This window comes from Polyodon spathula, chromosome 24 (genome assembly GCF_017654505.1).
Source record: "Polyodon spathula isolate WHYD16114869_AA chromosome 24, ASM1765450v1, whole genome shotgun sequence".
NCBI lineage: Eukaryota > Metazoa > Chordata > Actinopteri > Acipenseriformes > Polyodontidae > Polyodon > Polyodon spathula.
The window spans coordinates 20,692,701-20,713,067 of NC_054557.1; the positions used below are offsets into that span (position 1 = coordinate 20,692,701).

The following is a 20,367-nucleotide window of genomic DNA, read 5'->3' on the forward strand; positions in this document are numbered from 1 at the left end:
CAGGTTTATGTTTTTAAAACTGTACCTGAGAAAACGGGATGTTGTTTCTTTGATTTGCAATAGAAAAGCAAGAAAGTACATTGTTTATAAATTCATAACTTCTCTCTCTCCCCCCCCCCCCCTCCTCTTCCATAAAAAAATGATCCCAATAAGCAGAACCTGATTTACCAGAACACAAGGCTACTGCAATGCTACGTCATTTTAAAAGCATTGTTGTCACTGAGTATTTGATCAATGTAGTACATACATGCTGTAATGCATTAGTACATACAACCACAGCAATTCACATTTCTATAGCGCCTTTCGTCACAAGGATCCCAAAGCGCTAAACACACACACACACACACACACAAAAATGAACAATTAATCCATTCAATTAAAAAACAGTCTAATACAGAATTTGATTAAAAAAAAAAAAAAAAAAAATTAAAAAAGAGATTTAAAAAAATGTGGTTTTAGTTGTAAAATTAGAAAACTGAAGCAGGAAAAAAACTAAAACCTAAAATGTCATAAAATTGGAATACGAAAAAAAAGTAGTTGGAAAGTTCTGAGGTGTGTACAATATCAGACTTGGTGTTTATGTTCAGTCACACTTCCCTTCTGAGCAGCCGAGAATGTCGTTTGATGGTGCTGGGGAGTGAAAGTTTGAGCTGCGACTGCCTCTTGAGTCACTAGGAGTCATTCCCGGGGAATTTCAAATCTTGACAAGTCTGACTAATATCCATTTCCTCTTCCTCTCTCCCCTCTGTGGACCAAGCTGAAACTCACCTCTTTCCTGAGCTGAGTCAGACAGCTGTAGTATGAAAAGTAAGAATGATCCTTCCGGTCTTAGTGTGTCGAGTTTGACATTCTTTCTTTGAACCCTTTTACATGAATTGTTAAACCCCTACATTTGTCCTGCCTTTATTACAATATCTCTGATAAAAGGCAAAGTAAAACTAGATTAATAATACTGCATATTGATACAGTTCAGTTGTACCCTGTGGTTTTGTATACTGAAGTTAATACTTTGGCTGTTCATGGCAGTTAATATTAAGTAGTCAAAGAAAATAATGAAGCAGTCATAAGCACTAACACACGTTCAGTGCATGGTTATTAAAATTAGATATAACCTCGCAGGATATAAAGCATTTTGCATGTCTGATGGATATTTTTTGCCACTCTTCCCAATAGATCAACTGCTTAGTGCTCATGGGAGATCACTTCAAAATGAAGTGAAGAGCAATCCACAGACAGCATGTCTGCTTCTGCACCGAGTACTCGGACTGACCCTCAGTGTGTCGTCTTATAACCATTTGGCCTCTTTAGCTGGTGATGCGGGAGGCTGCATCAGCCCCTGTCTTTGCAAACACTTTCTCTCTTCAGTCGCTGGCATGTCTCAGAGAAAGGGTCTCTGTTCTCTCTGCACACTCACACGTACATGAGAAGAATCGTTCCCACTTGAAATATTCATCTACAGCTGTGCGGCACATCAATACTACATTCTTACTAGTTACAAAGATAAAGAACCCATCCCCTATAGTTAAATAGATACACAAATTAAAGACAACTACACAATCATTTGTCAGCAACTAAATTAAATGGAAAATGCAGGCAAGTATTCTAGATCGTTGACATGTAGGTAACATATTTGTATAATTATATTATTATTATTATTATTATTATTATTATTATTATTATTATTATTATTATTATTATTATTATTCATCTTTAAAGAAACCAATGTAGCAAGAATGTCAACTCTCACAGCCTAAACCAAGTAGAAAAAAACACTAAAGACTGATCAGTGGATTTAATCAAAAAGTTTGCTGCATTTCTTTTTTTTTTTTTCCTTTTGTAAACTGATGACCTGTAACTAGAAACAGCTGTAACGGTAATGTTTAAACATGGGGTTGGGCGAGAACAGCCGTCTTGGAAGTAAAAACGAAACAAAATGAATAAACACCGTGTGGTGCACCTAAAGCTTGTGGCAGCTGTTGCGATGTTGTGAATGGGCGAGGGGGGGGTTTGAACAAGACAATGGAAGGAAATATTGCTCAGCATTAACACGCAGACTGCTTTTCAAATGAATCTGGCTGCCTCTGACTCAACTAGGAAATAGATTGGCAATACAACAGCATACTTTGTTAAAGAGTTACTAGTTACCGACAGTGTGCGAATAAAGTCATTGCAGGATCTGATTCATATACTGTTACGGATATCAACCACTGCCCCCTATAGGTGAGGCTGCTTATTGAATAGCAGAGGAGGGGGTTGTGCAGTAAATAGAGCCTATTCAGACAGGAGACTCCAGGGCCATGATTAAATCTGCTTTCAATGAAGCGCTCTGTTCATGGTGTGCATTTCTATTACTGTTAAAAGCAATTTGAGGGGCTTCGGTTGATATGTATAATCCTCCAGTGGGAATACGTATGTCTCTGGTAACAGGCGACCATCTACGTGTGCAAATTTATTAGAACACTTGCTTCTGTTATTTTCATTTGTTGTGCGTATGAAATCAAAACACTGGAACTGATTTTTTTTTTTTTTTTTTTTTTTTTTTAAGTAGGCACATTTAATTGATTTAATTGATGACTTTAATAGACCACACATGCAATTAATTTAAAATAGTAAGAGAACAGGAAAATGTGGTAAAATGCCTGAGACTTTTTAGAAGATGCCTAATTAAAGCACAGCAAGTCTAACATTCTCACACATGAGTTCCTATTGTTTTTATGTCAGCGATTTACTGACTGAAAATTGAAATTCTCACACCCAGAGGTTTTCATGCAGGCAAATATTGAGGTGTTATAATAAATTTACACTGCTTATCTGGACCAGGGTTTCCAATGGGATCCATATGTCTGCTTGTTTTTAATTCCAACTGAGTTCTCTATTACTTAATTGAACTATTCATTTGCTTAATTTGACCTTTTTAATTGTTTTCAGCTTTTCAGTTGGAGATTTCAAGTATAGCATTTTATAAGTAACTTAAAATTGGCAACTTTTTAGAACAATTAAAAAGGTCTAATTAAGCACATTTATTAGTTAAATGAAGGGTTTGATTAAGTCATTGAGAGCTCAGTTGGCATGAAGACCAGCAGACACAGAGGGTTCCCCAGGACCAGGATTGGGAAACCCTGATCTAGAGAACCACTTATCCAGATGTGATAATACTTGGTTTCATCATGTCTTGCTTTCCACAAGATATTGAGATTGTACGTTAATATAAGAGGGATTGAAAGTAAATAAATATGTTTGGAGGAACCTCTCTGTATCACGGTTACATCTTTCCATGTGCACATTGGGAATAGGTGCGTTTATGGTACTTTCCCATGATGCCTATCAGGGGTGCATAATAACTATATTGGAATCGTATGCGATAATCTTTCATCTGTTCTCTTTGCAAGAGCTACAGCTATACTCGCACTTTGCGCAATGCAATGTTGACGGGGACCTCGCTTTTCATGTGTTTATTTATTATAAGAATTAGACGCTGGTACTGCACTTGTCATAAAATCCTCTAAAGGTGTTTCGTTGTTTGACAGGTATTGTTTTCAGATCAACCTTTCTTATCAGCTAGCCAACCCTTGTGTGGTCCTGTTTGCCTACCAGTCTGTTTTTCCCCTAATACCTGCTTCTGACTCATTTTCCTCTCAAGTGGTTGCTAGACAGGTTTCTTGACCTAAAGCATTGCCATTTAATTACTTTTGTGAGGTGGGTGGCATTCCAAACTTGACTTCTCTATAAAGATTTGCAGTCCTCTTCAGCCAATCGCAGCGCTTCATTTTCTCAATTGGTTTTATAAAAAACTTCAGTTAATACTGCGTTTTTTTTTTTTTTTTTTTTTTTTTTTTTTTACTAAGAGAGATCTGACCCTGGCTGTCTGGTTTGCTGTGCAGATATGCCTGGATTGTGGAAGTGACCACGCTACCTAGCTGCAATGGCATTCCTGAGGCTTCTCTACCTGCTGATCGCTGGGGCAGCTGCTGTGGAGCCAGACGGACACTTCAACCCAGGTGAGGCAAAGCAACCACGGCACAGAGCAAGCGATTATGAAATGCAGTGACTCGCCAGACAAAACTTTTAGCATCACCTAGAATTTTAGGATTGAGACATATTTATAAAATAAAAAAAAATGTGTATGTTGGTAATTTAGGTATTTTATTGAACATCATGTAATTTAAGAGGCTATATTGCAAAAGTCTACTGGAAGCCATAATAGTAGTACAGTATTTAATGTTAAAATTTGAAATGTCACATTTTACAATTTGTCAGTTTTTTTCATTAAGTATATGGAAAACTGCAAAGAGTTATGTAATTCAATATGTTAACGTAACATTATTCAGCAGATTTCATTTGACTTTATGAAGCAAAATGTGTTAATTCTGTAGGGTTATGCAAAACTTTTGGCCTCGTATTAAAACCTGGAACAGGTGAAACTGCTATGCAAATTGAGTCATATTTCCATCCCTGCAGCTTTAAATGCACATATATCGGGCTCCACCTTCCTCTCAGAGAGGGGAGAGCACAGTTTGTCTTGCCAGTAGTGAAGTATAGGCACATCTCTCTCTCTCCTCTCTCATGCTCTCTCTTCTTTCACTCAGCAACTGGCACACAGTGAGGAGCACAATACATTCCTAGGGCTTGCCGTCATCCAACATATTCTTTTAACCCTGTAACGCCCAGTTATCTTGATCGGTATAACATGCATTGTTTATTGGGATTTTTTAATTTTTTTAAAAATGTGAGAAAATCAACACATATTTAAATAGACACCAGTGTTGTTGTGTTGAATGCACATACAGCAGATGAACCGTGCTGATCTATTCAAGCACAGCCAAGCCTGTAAGTGTCTTCTGGACCTTGGAGAAAGCTACCCCTTTACCAATAACGAGACAAGATTAATTCTCCTAACTATTCGCAGAGCCAGTTTTGAAGTTCCTCATTCAATTGCGTATGGTTGCCTGTCTATCTGTATGCCACAAGCACATTTCTACATACATCTGGAGAACCCACTTTGATAAAACCCGCTAAGACATTCTTTAGCTCAGGTTACATAGAGTGTATCAGAAAACAGGTATATGGAGGTGTGCTTTCAGTCTGTACGCTTGTGTTTTACACTTCCACTTTTGTGTGTTCAAAGGTCCGGTATATTTTATATTACTGTGATGCTTTTTTTTTTTTCGTAGAAATTTAGTCAAATCCATTTTTCCTTTAATTTGAAGCAATGTTAACAACTGTATGGATCCCGTAATGTTTGGACCTGCATCTTCCTTATTACTGACCCTCACTGCTGCTTTTCTACCCCAGCTCTGTGTCGCTATGCGCTGGGTATGGAGGACGGAACGATCCGCGATGAAGATATTGTAGCCACCAGCTCCTGGTCTGATTCCACTGCAGCTAAACACGGCCGGTAAGCAAGGAGCGGGGTTACAAGACAAAGGAGGAATGTTGTTTATCATGAATTGGTCACTTAGCAGACCCCTTTATCCAACGCGACCTACAGAGACTAGGAGGGTGAACTATGCATCAACAACTGCTGCTGCAGAGTCACTTCCAATAGGACCTCATTTGTTTTAAGTCTCATCCAGAGGACGGAGCACTGGATCACCAAACCTTGGTTATTCAGATACACTGTATACAAAATATATATAGGGAAGAAAGCTTCACCATCCCGATAAGTCAGTTTCAAAGGGACCATCACTCTGGGACAGCAAGTAAAGGTAGGATGGAAGCAAAGGTGGCTTATTGGTTGGAGCAGGGACTGGACTGGTTGGTAGAAGTGTGGCCTAGTCATGTTTTTAGAGCTGTGGGGCTGGGGGAAAGGGAAGCTGCGTGACCCAGCGGTTAGAACTGAGGGCTGGGAAAGAGGGAGGCAGTGTAGCATTTTGAGTAGAGCTGAGGGACTGGGAGGGAGAGAAGCACAGTAGTTATGACTAGGGGACTGTGAAATAGTGAAGCAGTTTAGCTTAGTGGTTAGAGCTGAGGGACTATAAGAGATAAATCCACTGTAGTCTAGTGGGTAGAGCTGAGGGAGCAGGAAAAGGGAAGCAGTGTGGCCTAGTCTAGTGGTTAGAGCTGTGGGACTGGTCCATGGCTTAGTCTTATATCCCCCTCTCTCTCATTCTCTCCTGCCCAGGCTGTCTTTGGGAAATGGGGATGGTGCTTGGTGTCCGTCAGGCCCGGTATACCCCAATAATGCTGAGTTCCTGCAGGTAGATCTGAGGAGACTGCACTTTATCACTCTGGTTGCCACACAGGGTCGCCACGCCAACGGCCACGGCAACGAGTTCGCCCGCGCCTACCGGCTAGTCTACAGCCGCAACAGACGCACCTGGATCACCTGGAGAGACCGGTGGAACAACGACGTAAGGGGCCGTCTCAAAACTCCCTGCTTCCATTGAAGAGGGAGCAGAACCATTATTTTCTGTTATTCAAAATATCTTGCATTTAAACTAGTGGTACTCACATGTGGCTCATTCAATTGATTCCATTGTACCAGCCTGGTTTTTAAATGTTGAATTGAGCTTTCCAGATCTTCTTACAAATGTAGGGCTTAAACTTAGTAAATAAGTCATTTGTATCTGCTGTAGCACAAGCTATTAAAAGAATCTGGAGGATTATGGAGACGACCTCTCAATCAATATGCATATTTTCTGTGAATCTAGAGCATTGTTTATCCAGCTGTGATGAGACTTGGTTTTGAAAGTAACATATTATAGGGTCACCTGTCTGACTGTAAACTCTGCATACTGTAGGTGTATGTCATGATGACCTGTTTGTTTGTGTTATTCACACATTTGCAGTGCTGAGAGGGATGTAGGTCACTTCTTACTACTGATTGGATAACTCCGGTAATAGGTCTGATCAATTCAGTGTACAGCTGTGGCCAAAAGTTTTGCATCGCCTAGAATTTGAGTATTGAGACATTTTTTTTTTTTTTTTTTTTTTTTTTTTTTTTTTTTTTTTTTTCGTTTTTTTTTTTTAAAACGATCTGAACATAATTTAGGTATTTTATTTAACATCATGTAATCAAAGAAACGTCGAATTTATATTGTAAAAGTCTTCCAGAAGCCATAGTAGTAGCACAGTAATATTTCATGTTAGATTTCGAAATGTCAATTTTTGTGAATTTTCTGGAAAACTACAAAGCAGTGTGTAATTCAGCGTGTTGCCGTAACGTTATTCGGCAGGTTTCATTCGACTTAGTAAGTGAATTCTGTAGGCTGATGCTAAACATTTGGCCACAGCTGGAGATTTAGCAGCAGGTTGACTGATTTGCTGTTACACACGACGCCTCATCATTTAGTACCAAACTCTCAACAGTTCCTATAAACCAGAACCAGGTCTTCTCCAGTACGTGAGAAATCTGAAATGACTCTGTGCTGGTCCTCCTCAGGTGGTGTCGGGGAACGTGAACACGTATGACATAGTTCTCAAGGACTTGGGCCCCCCCATCATCGCGCGTTACGTTCGCTTCTACCCCACGGCGGACCGGGTGATGAGCGTCTGTCTGCGAGTCGAGCTGTACGGCTGCGAGTGGACAGGTCAGCAAGCAAACCCAGACACACCTCTCCTGCTGCAGTTAACAATAGTTAATAATACTGTGCGGTACATTACAGTGCCATACAATACGATACAGTAAAGTACAATACAATGCAATACAGTACAGTGCGATGCAGTAGAGTACAATACAGTACAGTGCGATACAGTACAATACGGTACAATACAATAGAGCGATACAGTGCGATACAGGGTCTGTGGATTTGATTTTAAAATATCGGTTACTCCTTTAAAGGGGTAGTGGTCTTTCCCACACTATTTATTTCCATCCTCTTGGTTTTTTCTGTTGGTATTTCATTGCAGATGGACTGAAAGCCTACACTTCTCCAATCAGCCACGTTATGAATCTACCAGGTGGCCCTGTATACCTGAACGACTCGACCTACGATGGAAACATAGATGCTGGGTAAGGCACTGGGACACTGCACTGGAGACTCTGAAGATGAGTGTACCCTTTATGGTTCTGTCTGTCTGTCTTGGATTGTCACTGTTATAGAAACCAGTTTTGGGGGGAAAGAAATGAAGAAAAAATATCCCTCCTAGTCTTTGTGCATTAGGAGTGAAAGGACATCTGGGATACTTCTGCACTGGATGTCTTGCTTACATCGATGTAGGATTAATGGGCAAAATAAATATTTTGTATCCTTGTGTGTTATGTTAAGAGGAGCCATTACAGTAGATGTTTACATATGGCAGTATTTGGAGTTTGTCATACCTAGATAAATGGATAACATTTTGATGTACCACTAATCTCTCTGCTCTTGTCTCCCCTCCTTTCTTCCCCTGCACTCTTTTCCCCAGGCTGCAGTACGGAGGGCTGGGGCAGCTGTCCGATGGGGTGCTGGGGCTGGATGATTTCACGGAGGCCCGAGAGCTGAGAGTCTGGCCCGGCTATGACTATGTGGGGTGGAACCGGGAGGCGGCGGGGGTGGGCTTCGTGGAGATGGAATTTGAGTTCCAGGGGAGGCGCACCTTTCAAAGCATGCAGGTCAGAGCACAGCATTCAGGATGAGAGAAAGAATGTGATACTAGCATTTAATAGTGTACATTCACAACATAACAATACTGATATTTTATCTGGTGTTTTTTATTCATTAATTTTTCTTTGTGACGCAAAACTTTTGGCCATAGCCGTGCATTTTCCCATTGCCAAAAGTCTAATAAAGCTGTGTGCTTTTATCCTGATGATACTGTGCAATATCTGTGGCTCTGTGCTGACTGGCTGTTCCTCTGTCTCAGGTTCACTGCAATAACCGGTACCAGCAGGCAGTGAAGATCTTCCGCGGTGTGTCGTGCCTCTTCAAGCCAGACCTGCTGAGGCAGTGGAATCCGGAGCCGGTCAGCCTGGAGGTGGAGGCGGACGTGCGGGACCCCAGCGCTCGCACCGTGCCTGTGCCCCTGCACGGGAGGAGCGGCCAGATGGTGCGCTGCAAATTCTACTTCTCTGACAGCTGGCTGCTCATCAGCGAGATCTCCTTCATCACGGGTACAGGGTCGACTGCCATCTGTGTGCGTGTGTCTGTGTCTGTGTGTGCGTCTGCACATACCGTGCTGTGTTCAGTCTGCCTGCAGTAGTATGGCGCACTTTAGAATAGTAAATCTATACTTCATGGCACAATGTAAAGTCCTCATAAACACCTGAAACCAGAGCTCTCCGTCTTGTGATTTGGTTAAACCATCATCATGTGACAGAAGTCATGGGGAAATACGAGCCTGAGGACCTGAACAAAATTCTACAAGAGTTCCGCACTGCCTTTGGCTTCAGGCAATATAAGCCCGTCAGACACCAGCTCCACCTCAGGGACAGTAATTTTCCACTATACGCCTCAACTTCAGTGTGTATATGTACAAAACGTACATTATTGGGAATAAAAAGACTGCAACATAAAATAAGTCTAGTTTACTGAAACTTACTGAATAGTAGCAAAGACATTTAAAAATAAGAGATAAAAAAAGCTTCAACTAAACTTTGTTTGTGCCTGTTCAACATTTGTCATGTTTAAACACCTCAAGTTTTTTTTTTTTTTGTCTGTGCATGTATTTGCATCAACTAAAGACTACCGATCGCCCTTGTATTCATTTCAAAACCATTGAGAGCCTTGCATGAGATCACTTCTCCAACAGAAGAGTGGAGTATTGCGGAGCTGTGCAAGTTGTATGTGGCTCTTGAGCTGTCTGGTGGCAGCCCTGCTGTGAACAAACGTGTGTGTGTGTGTGTGTGTGTGGTGGGGGTGTGTGTCTGACTGACTGGTCTAAAGCGCTGCCCCCCGTTTTGTCTTTCTGCCTCAGACATTGGAGGGGAGAATCTGTCTGAGGAGGAGCCCTCCAATCCAGCCCCTGCTGCTCCCAGCGTGATGCCAAGCACCAGCCCCAAAGTGGAGATCCCGAGCCCTGTCGCCAACACCCCCACCAGCCGCACAACGCTGGGAGGTTAGTACAGATGAACTGCCTCTTAAAACTCCCAGTTGCTGTATAAACAGATACACATCCAAGAGTCATCGCACTGCTTGTGTTTTCAAGAGGCACTGTGTTCTTTGACTCCCTTCGATTTCGCTACATTTTTTTTTTTTTTCAAATTATTGTGCAATGTGCATTGTTCTGAATCTTTTTTTTTTTTTTCCCTGCAGTTGTAATTGAATGTACTTCGATCCTGATTCTAAAACAATTCACACGTATTTCTTTTTATTTGAACTCCTAATCCCTTCAGGACAAGGCAGGATGCCAGGCATGGGGGACATGACTCTCAACAGCACAATGGAAGGTAAGCTTGTAAACCTGGTTAATTGACTGCATCAGCTTAGTGAGGGAAAGAGCGCCCCCTACTGACTCACCAACATAACTGACATAAGTTACGTACAGTTTTCAAGCAGCAATGTCATTACTTGCAGGCAAACACTTGAGATACTCTACTTTGACCTTTGACATAATATGGCATGTTGTAGTCATGTGATATGGTCTCCAGGTGATAAATACCAAGCCCTTTAAGATGCTGTACCAAAAAACTGTGACAGTGACCTTTACCTCTGACTGAACAGGGCTGTCCTGTTACTTTCAATTCCAGATGATAAACAACACCAACTTTTACAGTCTTGCTTTTAAATTCAGTTTACGCCTGTATTGTTTGATTCTCTCAAGTCACCCTTTGATTAGGGGTGTCCAAAAGAAAAGAAAAAAAAAAAACAGTTTTGTGGCCGTTCATTTTTCTGCTCACCATATCTCAGAAACGTTGGCGATACATGCTTCACGGATGCTTCTGGAACTACAGATTTTTCTCATCCTTTTTACTTTGCAAACATTACAGTTCTCGTTTATTGTTTTCCTGGTCAGAGGAAGACTGGGCGATGCTCACCCCGAAGGCGGGACTTCCCGTTGCCAAGGACGACAACAGCCACACCTCCATCCTGGTTGGCTGCCTGGTAGCCATCATCCTGCTGCTTTTGGTTGTCATCGTCATCATTCTGTGGAGACAGTACTGGAAGAAGATACTGGGCAAGGTGTGTAGCGGAGATGTTGATTTTGATGCCCTACAGCCCCCAATCTTGGATTGGCTTACCTAATATAGCAGGGTAGAACTTGACCAGTAATGCATCCCAATTTCTCTCTATTTTAAATTAGATTTGCCAGATGCTTGGAACCCCTCTCCAACAGCGGTTAGAGCGAGTTACTAAACCCTCATTTAAACCAGTGCTTCAGCACCTACAAATGAAACTTTTTCAAGATCTGTAATCGTTTGCCAACTGCCGTTACCAGAATAAAAAAAATAAAATAAAAAAAATGACTTTGGTGCTCATTTTAGATTTCCGACCTTGACAGCAACATTCTGTAATCAAGGCAGAATCTCATTTTACGTTACAGTGCTTTTGTATTATGCATAACAAAACACCCAGTACAGGCAAATGACTGCTTACATGTACTTGCAAAACTTGCTTTTATGAGCTAAAAGTTTCCATCATCCGTACTGTTTATACAGCCCTTTTTTGCTAGTGATTTGATAGACGAGAATTGGCCTGATCGTGCAATACAGGAAGCAACTGAACACTGGAAGTCATAATACATTTGTGCAGTTCATCAATTTCTTCCTCCTCGAATAGCGCTCGGGCTGTTTTCATGATTACATCATCACTCTTGATGTCACACAGGCACAGAGGCGGATCTCGGATGATGACTTGCGAGTCCACCTTTCAGTTCCAAACGACACGGTGGTCATCAACAATACCCAGAATCCCCTGAGCGCTGCCCGCTACGCCAGCCGATATGAGCGCATCCAGTCGTGCGAGGGAGAGCAGGGACCGTCGTTCGGGGGCGAGTACCAGGAGCCTAGCACTCTGCTGCGCCTGAGGCCAGAGTCTGTGCTCACCACTGACAGCTCGGGTAAGACACAGGAACCACACACTGACGTGCCCACAGCCTAATCCCGTCAGAAAGCTAATGTGCAGTCTTGGATTTTTTTGTCAGGTTAGATCTCGGATGCTAAGCATGGTTCCACCTGTTTAGGGTTTGGATGGGGGACCTCCATGGAAAACCAGGGGCTGCAGCAGTGTTGGTAAACCAATTCTGAAAAATTAAAAATGATCTTTTCCCTTTTCTTCTTTCCCAGGTCACAATAGGTTTTCTCAGTTGGTACTGCATTTTTTAATAGAGGGTGAGACTGTCATTATAAAACATGTTGCAGTAAATTTACAGAGGTGCTAGGAATGTATGTAAGCGTCCTTAATGCAATACTGAGCTGGTCGAACCCCATTCTCCAGGTTCAGAGACCAACACACTGCCTGCCAAGCTAGACAAGCTGAGGAACCGAACCGACTTGAGGACTCTCACTTACACTTTTAAAACGCGTACAAGTTCAGTTTATTTCCTATTACTGCTACAACTACTGCTTACCATTGAACTATCGGATTAGAGACTCTGCAGCAGCTGTTGATGCCTAGTTCACCCCCTAGTCTCTGGATAACATTTTTGCTAAATGGCTAATTAATAAGAAGTTATATCATAAGATGATGATGATGGGGTAGGAATCCACATGTCTGTTACATGATTTTTTTTTTTTATAGTAGTGTCTGTTTAACAGTTGTTGTAACGCGTGTGTGTTTTACGTGTGTGTGCCATCTGTGTTAACTGCATGTGGTTTTGGGTCGAAGAAATATGACTCTGCTTGATCGTAATAGCAGTGCATTGAGTTTCAATTTGTTTAAAGATATCTTGAAGACCTAACATTCATTGTAATAGATAATAAATTCACGCGTGTGTTAAACTGACAGCAGGGAAATGTGTGTATATTAAACTCACACATTTTTAAAGAAACAACAGCGCTCTTTGACAAAGAGATGTAGATGTAATTACTGAAGGTAGGTTTGGCTTGTGGTCTGGTTCACTGTGCTCATAAATGTGCTGCATAATTACATTCTTGTCATCAGCATGACGTTCTACAATTTCAAGTTAATTATTGCTGACTTTTTAAAATAGATATGAAAGCCTTGGTAAATATCCTTCAAAGGAGAGGTTGGTAATGTTGCTGGTATTGTTAACAGGTCAAGAAGCAGTTTTAAATAACCGACAATTTATTTTATTTGCTATGCACCCCTCATTAAATGGAGACCGTTTGTAACAAGAGGTGATAACATTGATTTTTAAAGTAACTCTGATGTACAGCTGCGGCCAAAAGTTTTGCATCACCTAGAAGTTTAGGATTGAGACATTAGTTTGAAAAATAAAATATGTGAACATAATTTAGATATTTTATTTAACCAATCAAATAAACTACAAATTGATATCTTAAAAAAGTCTACCCGAAAACCATAATAGTGGTACAGTATTTCATGTCATTTTTGATCAGTTGTTGTTAATTATATAGGGAAAATTGCAAAGCGCTATGAAATTCAGTTTGTTAACATAACATTATTCAACAGGTTTCATTTGACTTTTATGAAGCAAAATGAGTTCGTTCTATAGAGAGATGCTGCAAAGCCTCTTGGCCATAGCTGTAGAGGCTTGTTTCCCTGTCGTATGGTTTCATTCCTCTGTTGTAAAGCAGCAGGCGGCTGCCTAGCCATGTTAACGTTTGCAGATTGTGTTAATAACCACCTCCTTGTGTGCATCGGGGGTCCCCTCCCCTCCCCTTCCCCCTCTGTGTGCATGCCTGTCTGTTCTCATTCCCTGGTTTGTCTACTCCTCTCCCACAGCTCTGCTGTTAAACAACCCAGCCTATCACCTCTTACTGTCCGCAAACTCACCCCAGCCCCCAGCAGGCAACCCGGGAGGGCAGGCCAAGCCAATCAACACTGACGGTAAGGCTGCCGATACAGAGGGGGCAGTGGCGGACTGGGGCCTTTAGCGGACTGGCGGTGCCAGGGTATGCAGACCACAGTATGAGCAGATCAGGCCGTGCAGCTTGTATGATACCTGTGGGGACACACAGAGTGCAGCTTGCAGTAGTTATATCGCGGTGTACAGCTGTGTTTATGTATGTATTGTGAGATGCAGCTCACGATAATTAAACTCAGTGGCGGCTGACTTTTTCTTTAGGCGCACAGGGTGTGCAACGATATTCAGATCAGAATATGAGCGGTATCGTGCTGCGCAGATTAGCATGTGATACGTATTGTGCTGTGCAGCTTAGGATATAATACAGTATGTATGATATGCAGCTTCCAATGTGTAACACAATATGCGGTTAGCATTATCTGTCACGTTAGCAGCATATGATGTGATGCATATCACGCTATGCAGCTTACAATATACGCATCACGATGTTCATCTCACAATATCATACATATGCAGGTCATTATTTATTTGTTAGAAGGCTAAACTTCCATCAGATGGGGGAAGTGTGAATTTATACCATCTGTGAATCCATGTATTCACCATTGAAGAACCATTTGGTGGGCTGCAAACAACTATGTACACACCTATATCAGAGTACCTGTTTGGAATTGTCACGTTTCGTAAATGCAGGTGTTACTTCTTCCCCTGTGCTTCACCTGTCTATAAAAGCCTCATGAAGATATTTAATAACCTTCTTACTATATTGCCTCACATCGACTTTCTCCCTTCTGTAGAATAATTCTTCATTTCTCCTTTCAGCTTCCTTGCTTCCACCTCGAATGAGAGAAATTGATCTGCCAACTTATCTGATCTTTACTTATGAATGCCTAACCAGTGCTTCCCTTCTTTTCCTCTGTTTTTGCCTTCTTGCAGTACTTTGTTGCTTTGTTGGTTTCACGCTGCAGCTTCAGGCTTCAGTCTTTTGTACAAACAATAAAAAAAGGTGCAGTATACAGGAATGTATACTGAGTAAGTGAAAAAAATACTTTATTACCATAACGCTTTTGATCAGAAAGTTTGAGATAAAAAGTTGATCGGCTTTAGTTTACTAAACTAGAACCAAACAGCTGTCCATCTATTAAAACCCTCTTTTTTTGTTTTTGTTTGTTTGTTTTCTCCACTCAAATATCAGTAAATGCTTTGACATTATGCCCCTGGTTTAGTGTTACTGTATAACTCCATGTACACCAGGACAGTTTGGGACAGTTCAGGCTTTTCAACTCACATTGCAATGCATTCTGGTACATTTGAACTGTTTCGGGTACCTTTCACAGCAGGACTACACTAACGAGAATGCATTGGGGTGTGAGTTGAAAAGCCTGAACTGTCCCCAAATATCCTAGTGTACATGGAGTCATACAGTAACACTACCCTGGTTGTCCTAATGCACCTCCTATTCCAATGCACTGCTCTCTCTCTCTTGTGCTATGGCTTGAATTCTGCCTTTTTCTAATCTGGTATGTCTGTGTTTTGCAGTCTATGGCGCTGGCTACATGGAACCGGAACTGTTGAAGGCCCCGCCCCCTTACGGGTTCCCCAGCAGAGCCCCGCCCCCTTGCATGGCCCCCTCCTCATACAGTGTCCCTCATTACGCAGAGGCTGACATCATCAACCTGCAGGGTGTCACCGGCAACAACACCTACGCTGTTCCCGCGGTAACCGTGGACGCGCTGGCCAGCAAGGACATCGGGGCGGGGGAGTTTCCACGGGAACACCTCGTCTTCAAGGAGAAACTTGGGGAGGGGCAGTTCGGAGAGGCAAGTGCTACACTAACTGTGAGATACAGTTAGTATATATAGTGAGGTAGAGGATTAAAACAGCATATATTGATTGGATTTTTATAATTATGGTTAAACCTTTATTTGACATGAAAACAGTGGAACTAAATTAAACTTTTTCTAACATGTTTTTATTAATAATAAACGCTGTCATAATACAACGCCTCCCCGTGGTGTTGCTATGCAGGTGCACCTGTGTGAGATCGACAGCCCACAAGACCTGGTCAGCTTGGAGTTTCCCTTTAATATCCGCAAAGGGCGCCCTCTGCTGGTGGCTGTCAAGATACTGCGTTCTGATGCCACCAAGAATGCCAGGTATGTCGAGACACACCTGTCTCATTTATACAACCTTTAATGGGATACTTCAACTCTCCCATACCGATAGAAACACAAGCATAATGCTAGGATCAAGCAAGACAAGCAAGTGTGTCGATGCTAATTTAAATCAGGAATGATGCAAGGCTAGGGAATAGGGAGCGATTGCTTGAGTGAACCAGGGGATGCAAAGATAACACAAGGAATTTGAATTCTGAATTTAGAAGTGAATTAGTGCATGCAAGTTTAATTGGAGTGGTGCTGACTCTTATATTTGCCTTGCATGCTACTTTCTGTAGATTGTACTTAATTGGCTCTCTTAATCTTTAGCTCATTGATATGGTTCGACATTAAAAGAAGCAGCAATAATGTGAACTTAATGAGCTGTGTAGATCAATATGCATCAGTTAGACAGTCCAGTTTCTATCCATAGGAATGATTTCCTGAAGGAGGTGAAGATCCTGTCCCGGCTGAAGGACCCCAATATCATCAGGCTGCTAGGTGTGTGTGTGAGGGACGACCCACTGTGCATGATCACAGAGTACATGGAGAGCGGCGACCTCAACCAGTTCCTGAGCCAGCGCCAGCTCCAGGACAAAGCCAGCAGCGCCAGCAGCATGCCGACTATCAGGTGATTGTGCGCTCTCTGTGTTTGTCTGCAGCACACCACTCACCCTGCACTCGGCTACTGTCAGCCACACGCCTGCTGTCAGGTGAGTGCGCTCCTTCTGTCTCTCTCTGCAAGACACCACTCACCCTGCACTCAGGTATAAACAGCAAGCACAGACGAATTGTTTCCATCATAGAATGAAGATGGAATTTGATCACATATTAACAGTATAGCAATATATATATATAATCAGTAGAATGGAAAGGGTCTATGTGTGGGTTATATTGATATACTGAACTTCTCTGCCCCTCTCCTTCTCCCCCTCCCTCACTCCCTCCTCTCCCCCTCTTTCCCGCAGTTACATGGCTCTGATCTCCATGACTTCCCAGATCGCCTCTGGGATGAAGTACCTGGCCTCCCTGAACTTTGTTCATCGAGACCTGGCCACTCGGAATTGCCTGGTGGGCGAGGGCGACACCATCAAGATCGCCGACTTTGGGATGAGCCGCAGCCTCTACACCAGCGACTACTATCGCATCCAGGGCCGCGCCGTGCTGCCTATACGCTGGATGGCCTGGGAGTGCATCCTCATGGTAACTACCGTACAAATCAAGGCTCTTATAAAAGATTTTGTTTTGTACCACTTTTTAGCACTAGCACCATTAAGACTCCATCTTACTGCTGTAATAACAAGGCATGACTTATTTCATTTTTGTAAAGTGATCTCGCTTTCTGTAATCACGTTTGTTTTTATTATTTTCCTTTCGCTCTTAAATCGCTTTTAATACTATAGACTGGGGTATTTAACCTAAATAAAGTATTATTTGACCTTTCTTGTCTAATTAGGGGAGTGTTTTAAAGAGATATTCTTTCCTATCAGCTTAGGCAATTAAAAGGTTAAAAAAAAAAGGCAAATGCTTTGAAGTCGATGTCCTTACTTCATAAAGCCACTAGAAACTTGTCACAGGGCCCCCTTTTTAAAACACTGCTAACCAAAGCTAAAATCTATTCCCTTACCTCTTGTTATCTATCCAGTTTCCATACAACTTTAGCAGAAGCTGCGGAAGATTTAGGATCAGAGATTTGACAGCTTTTACACAGTACTAACTCTTAGTTGGTTGACCAATTGAAAGCTTTGTCTTGGTAACATTTTTAGTTGTTCTTTTTGTCTTCACAATAAACACCCAGATCTGGTTTAACTTGGTATTTGCAAGAGTGAATGTTCCTGGCTTGCTTCATAAGACCCCTTTCTCCTCGCTGCTTGGATTTGAGTCTCTTTGCTCTGCTCTTCCCCAGGGGAAGTTCACAACAGCGAGTGACGTGTGGGCGTTCGGTGTGACGCTGTGGGAGATGCTGCTTCTGTGTAAGGAGCAGCCCTACAACTGGCTGACCGACGAGCAGGTGATAGAAAACGCCGGGGAGTTCTTCAGAGACCAGGGCAAGCAGGTAACGATCGCTCACCTTCCTCCTGCTTCACATCGCAAGTGTAGTTTCTTCTCATTTACTGGCCTCTGTAACGCTGACATAGACATAAGCACTAGCTAAATTCAAGAGGCAAACATTTGTACAGCTATGGACAAAGGTTTTGCATCACCCTCTAGAATTAACAGTTTTTGCTTCATAAAGTCGAATAGAACCTGCTGAATAATGTTTCGTTAACATATTGAATTAAATTCTGCTTTATAGTTTTCCATAAACTTACGAAAACCTGACAATTTGAAAAATGTGAAGAATCTATCATGAAATACTGTACTACTGTTATGGCTTCCGGTAGTCTTTTGCAAAATCATTTTGTAGTTTCTTTGATTACATGATGTTAAATTAAAAGATAAAAATTATGTTCCTATAATGTTTGGCTTTTTAGGTTTTTTTTATTTTTTATTATTCTCTCTCAATCCTAAAATTCTAGGTGATGCAAAACTTTTGGCTGTAGATATTTGCATTACTTTATAAAAGCAGGGTAAAGCTGTACTAATTAAAAATGATAAACGATCATAAAAGCGCTCTTCAGGTGGCTTTCTGTATTGTGGGATAATAGCTGATAGACTTCAGCAAACCAGCGTTGTTAAGTATAGTGGAAGTTTGCAACTTTTTGCAAATAAAAGTAACAGTTTCCCTCGTCTACAATATATGTAAACTGCGTCCCTAGCAGCTATGCTAAAGAGAGCAGCATTTTATCAGAAGTATAAAAGTTCATCATACATAGGGAATTGTGTTTTGCGTTGAGTATTGTACTCCAGCGATCTACTCCAGTTCCGGGTTTTACTCAAAGCAACTTCTAAAATAGATCACAGAACCTGAGTTTGGAATAAAGACCAGGACTGGAATAGATCTCGAGGGCCAGAACTGAGTACCGCTGTTGTATTCTGATGTTAAAAATACATTAGGGTTAGCTGCAAGAATACATGGAGATCAGCCAGCAAAGGTGTAGTAGTGACTGTATATCGGCAGTATTATATAGTTCAAAGTGACGTGCAAGCATGTATTTGTTTATTAGTAGCCTTTATACCATTATCTAACTTGTTTGCGCAGTAGGTATATATCCAGAGCTTGTTGATTCTGGTGACTGATCATTTCTTCTCTCCTCCAGATATACCTGCCCCGGCCAGAGATCTGCCCCCAGGGCTTGTTTGACCTGATGCTGCGCTGCTGGAGTCGGGACTTCAAGGACCGCCCTTCGTTTGTGCAGATTCAGCGCTTCCTCCTGGAGGAGGCTATGAACATGGTGTAAGCAGGGAGCTGGGGCCCGGGGCTCTGCAGGCTGGCCTGGGGTCCTGGGAGTCCCCCCATCTCTCCTTTTAATCCGATCTAGAGGTGGCAGGGGTGCTCTCTCTGCAACAGACTGGCGCTGGTGGTGGTGGGGCATTTTCAACTGGATCTTCAATTCCTTCTGTGTCTTCGAGTCTTGCAAACCTTGATGCAGGCTTTATTACTATTATAAATCAGATGGACTTCACAAAGCAGCACCTTCAGTGATTTCAGTCTGGTCAGGTTAGGTGTTGGACACAAGCAGTGTACTATCTCGAGGAGGATAAGCACTCCCTTATATGGAAATCTAGTGGAAGGGAAATAGGGGTTAACATGCATTGCTTGGACACTTTGTTTTGTGAGTGGCAGAGGAAGCAAAAATCAAATGAAGCAGATTGTTTTTTAGGGAGAGATCCTCCCAGCCTTACGCACTTACTGCCAGGACACACACTGGACAACGGACACTGGATGCTGTAAGAGGTAAGCCTCGTTGCATCGCTATTGCAGCCTGATTTCAATTGTAAGCCATGGTTGCTAAAGCAAGACCAGATTTTATTCTGCTTTGCAAAAGTAACTGGCCGGAGTTATTAGTTCGACACTGGATTTCTAAATAGTTTTGTTTTTTCACATCATCTGAAGACAAAACAGTGTTCCTTGACCACATTTTATTGTTTGCTTCTAATGGAAATCTGATTCAACTTCTGCTCGTCTGACCAGGATGTGAACCCAGTCAGATCTGGGTCTCATTTCTCGGAAGACAGTCACTCTCTCTAGGTCTGTTTTTAACGATCTAAACGATAAAGGATCTAAATACTGTCACACTCAAACTCTCCTGCTCCCGATTCCCCCAGTCCTGGTGATCTAGTGGCCTGGTATTAAAATCAGCCACTGTTCAATTAAGAAACCCCTACAGTCTTATATGTATCTATAACCATTAATTATACAGTATCCCATGGGCGGCCAAAGTTGGCAATTCCATTCCTGGTCTTTGTTCCAACCCTGTTCTAAGGTGTTTTAATTGAAACTATTTTAACCCTCCATCCAGACCCT

The 20,367-nt window shown here is 42.0% G+C and overlaps 1 protein-coding gene across 3 annotated transcripts in view; it reads left to right on the top strand.

Moving 5' to 3' along the window:
- The window catches only part of LOC121298639 (epithelial discoidin domain-containing receptor 1-like), a 41,602-nt gene extending 21,235 nt beyond the window's left edge, over positions 1–20,367 (top strand). The window contains exons 4-21 of one of the 3 annotated variants that reach the window (XM_041225786.1): positions 3,846–3,998; positions 5,293–5,395; positions 6,122–6,350; positions 7,382–7,529; positions 7,849–7,951; positions 8,347–8,533; positions 8,785–9,031; positions 9,835–9,975; positions 10,253–10,306; positions 10,873–11,039; positions 11,685–11,916; positions 13,725–13,829; positions 15,343–15,623; positions 15,832–15,959; positions 16,393–16,590; positions 16,928–17,162; positions 17,866–18,015; positions 19,160–20,367. In XM_041225786.1, the coding sequence (XP_041081720.1) occupies positions 3,923–3,998; positions 5,293–5,395; positions 6,122–6,350; positions 7,382–7,529; positions 7,849–7,951; positions 8,347–8,533; positions 8,785–9,031; positions 9,835–9,975; positions 10,253–10,306; positions 10,873–11,039; positions 11,685–11,916; positions 13,725–13,829; positions 15,343–15,623; positions 15,832–15,959; positions 16,393–16,590; positions 16,928–17,162; positions 17,866–18,015; positions 19,160–19,300 (2,925 nt within the window). In that variant the 5' untranslated portion in view covers positions 3,846–3,922 and the 3' untranslated portion in view covers positions 19,301–20,367. The remainder of the gene's footprint in view (positions 1–3,845; positions 3,999–5,292; positions 5,396–6,121; positions 6,351–7,381; positions 7,530–7,848; positions 7,952–8,346; positions 8,534–8,784; positions 9,032–9,834; positions 9,976–10,252; positions 10,307–10,872; positions 11,040–11,684; positions 11,917–13,724; positions 13,830–15,342; positions 15,624–15,831; positions 15,960–16,392; positions 16,591–16,927; positions 17,163–17,865; positions 18,016–19,159) is intronic. The other 2 variants (XM_041225785.1, XM_041225787.1) reach the window with 2 other exon arrangements.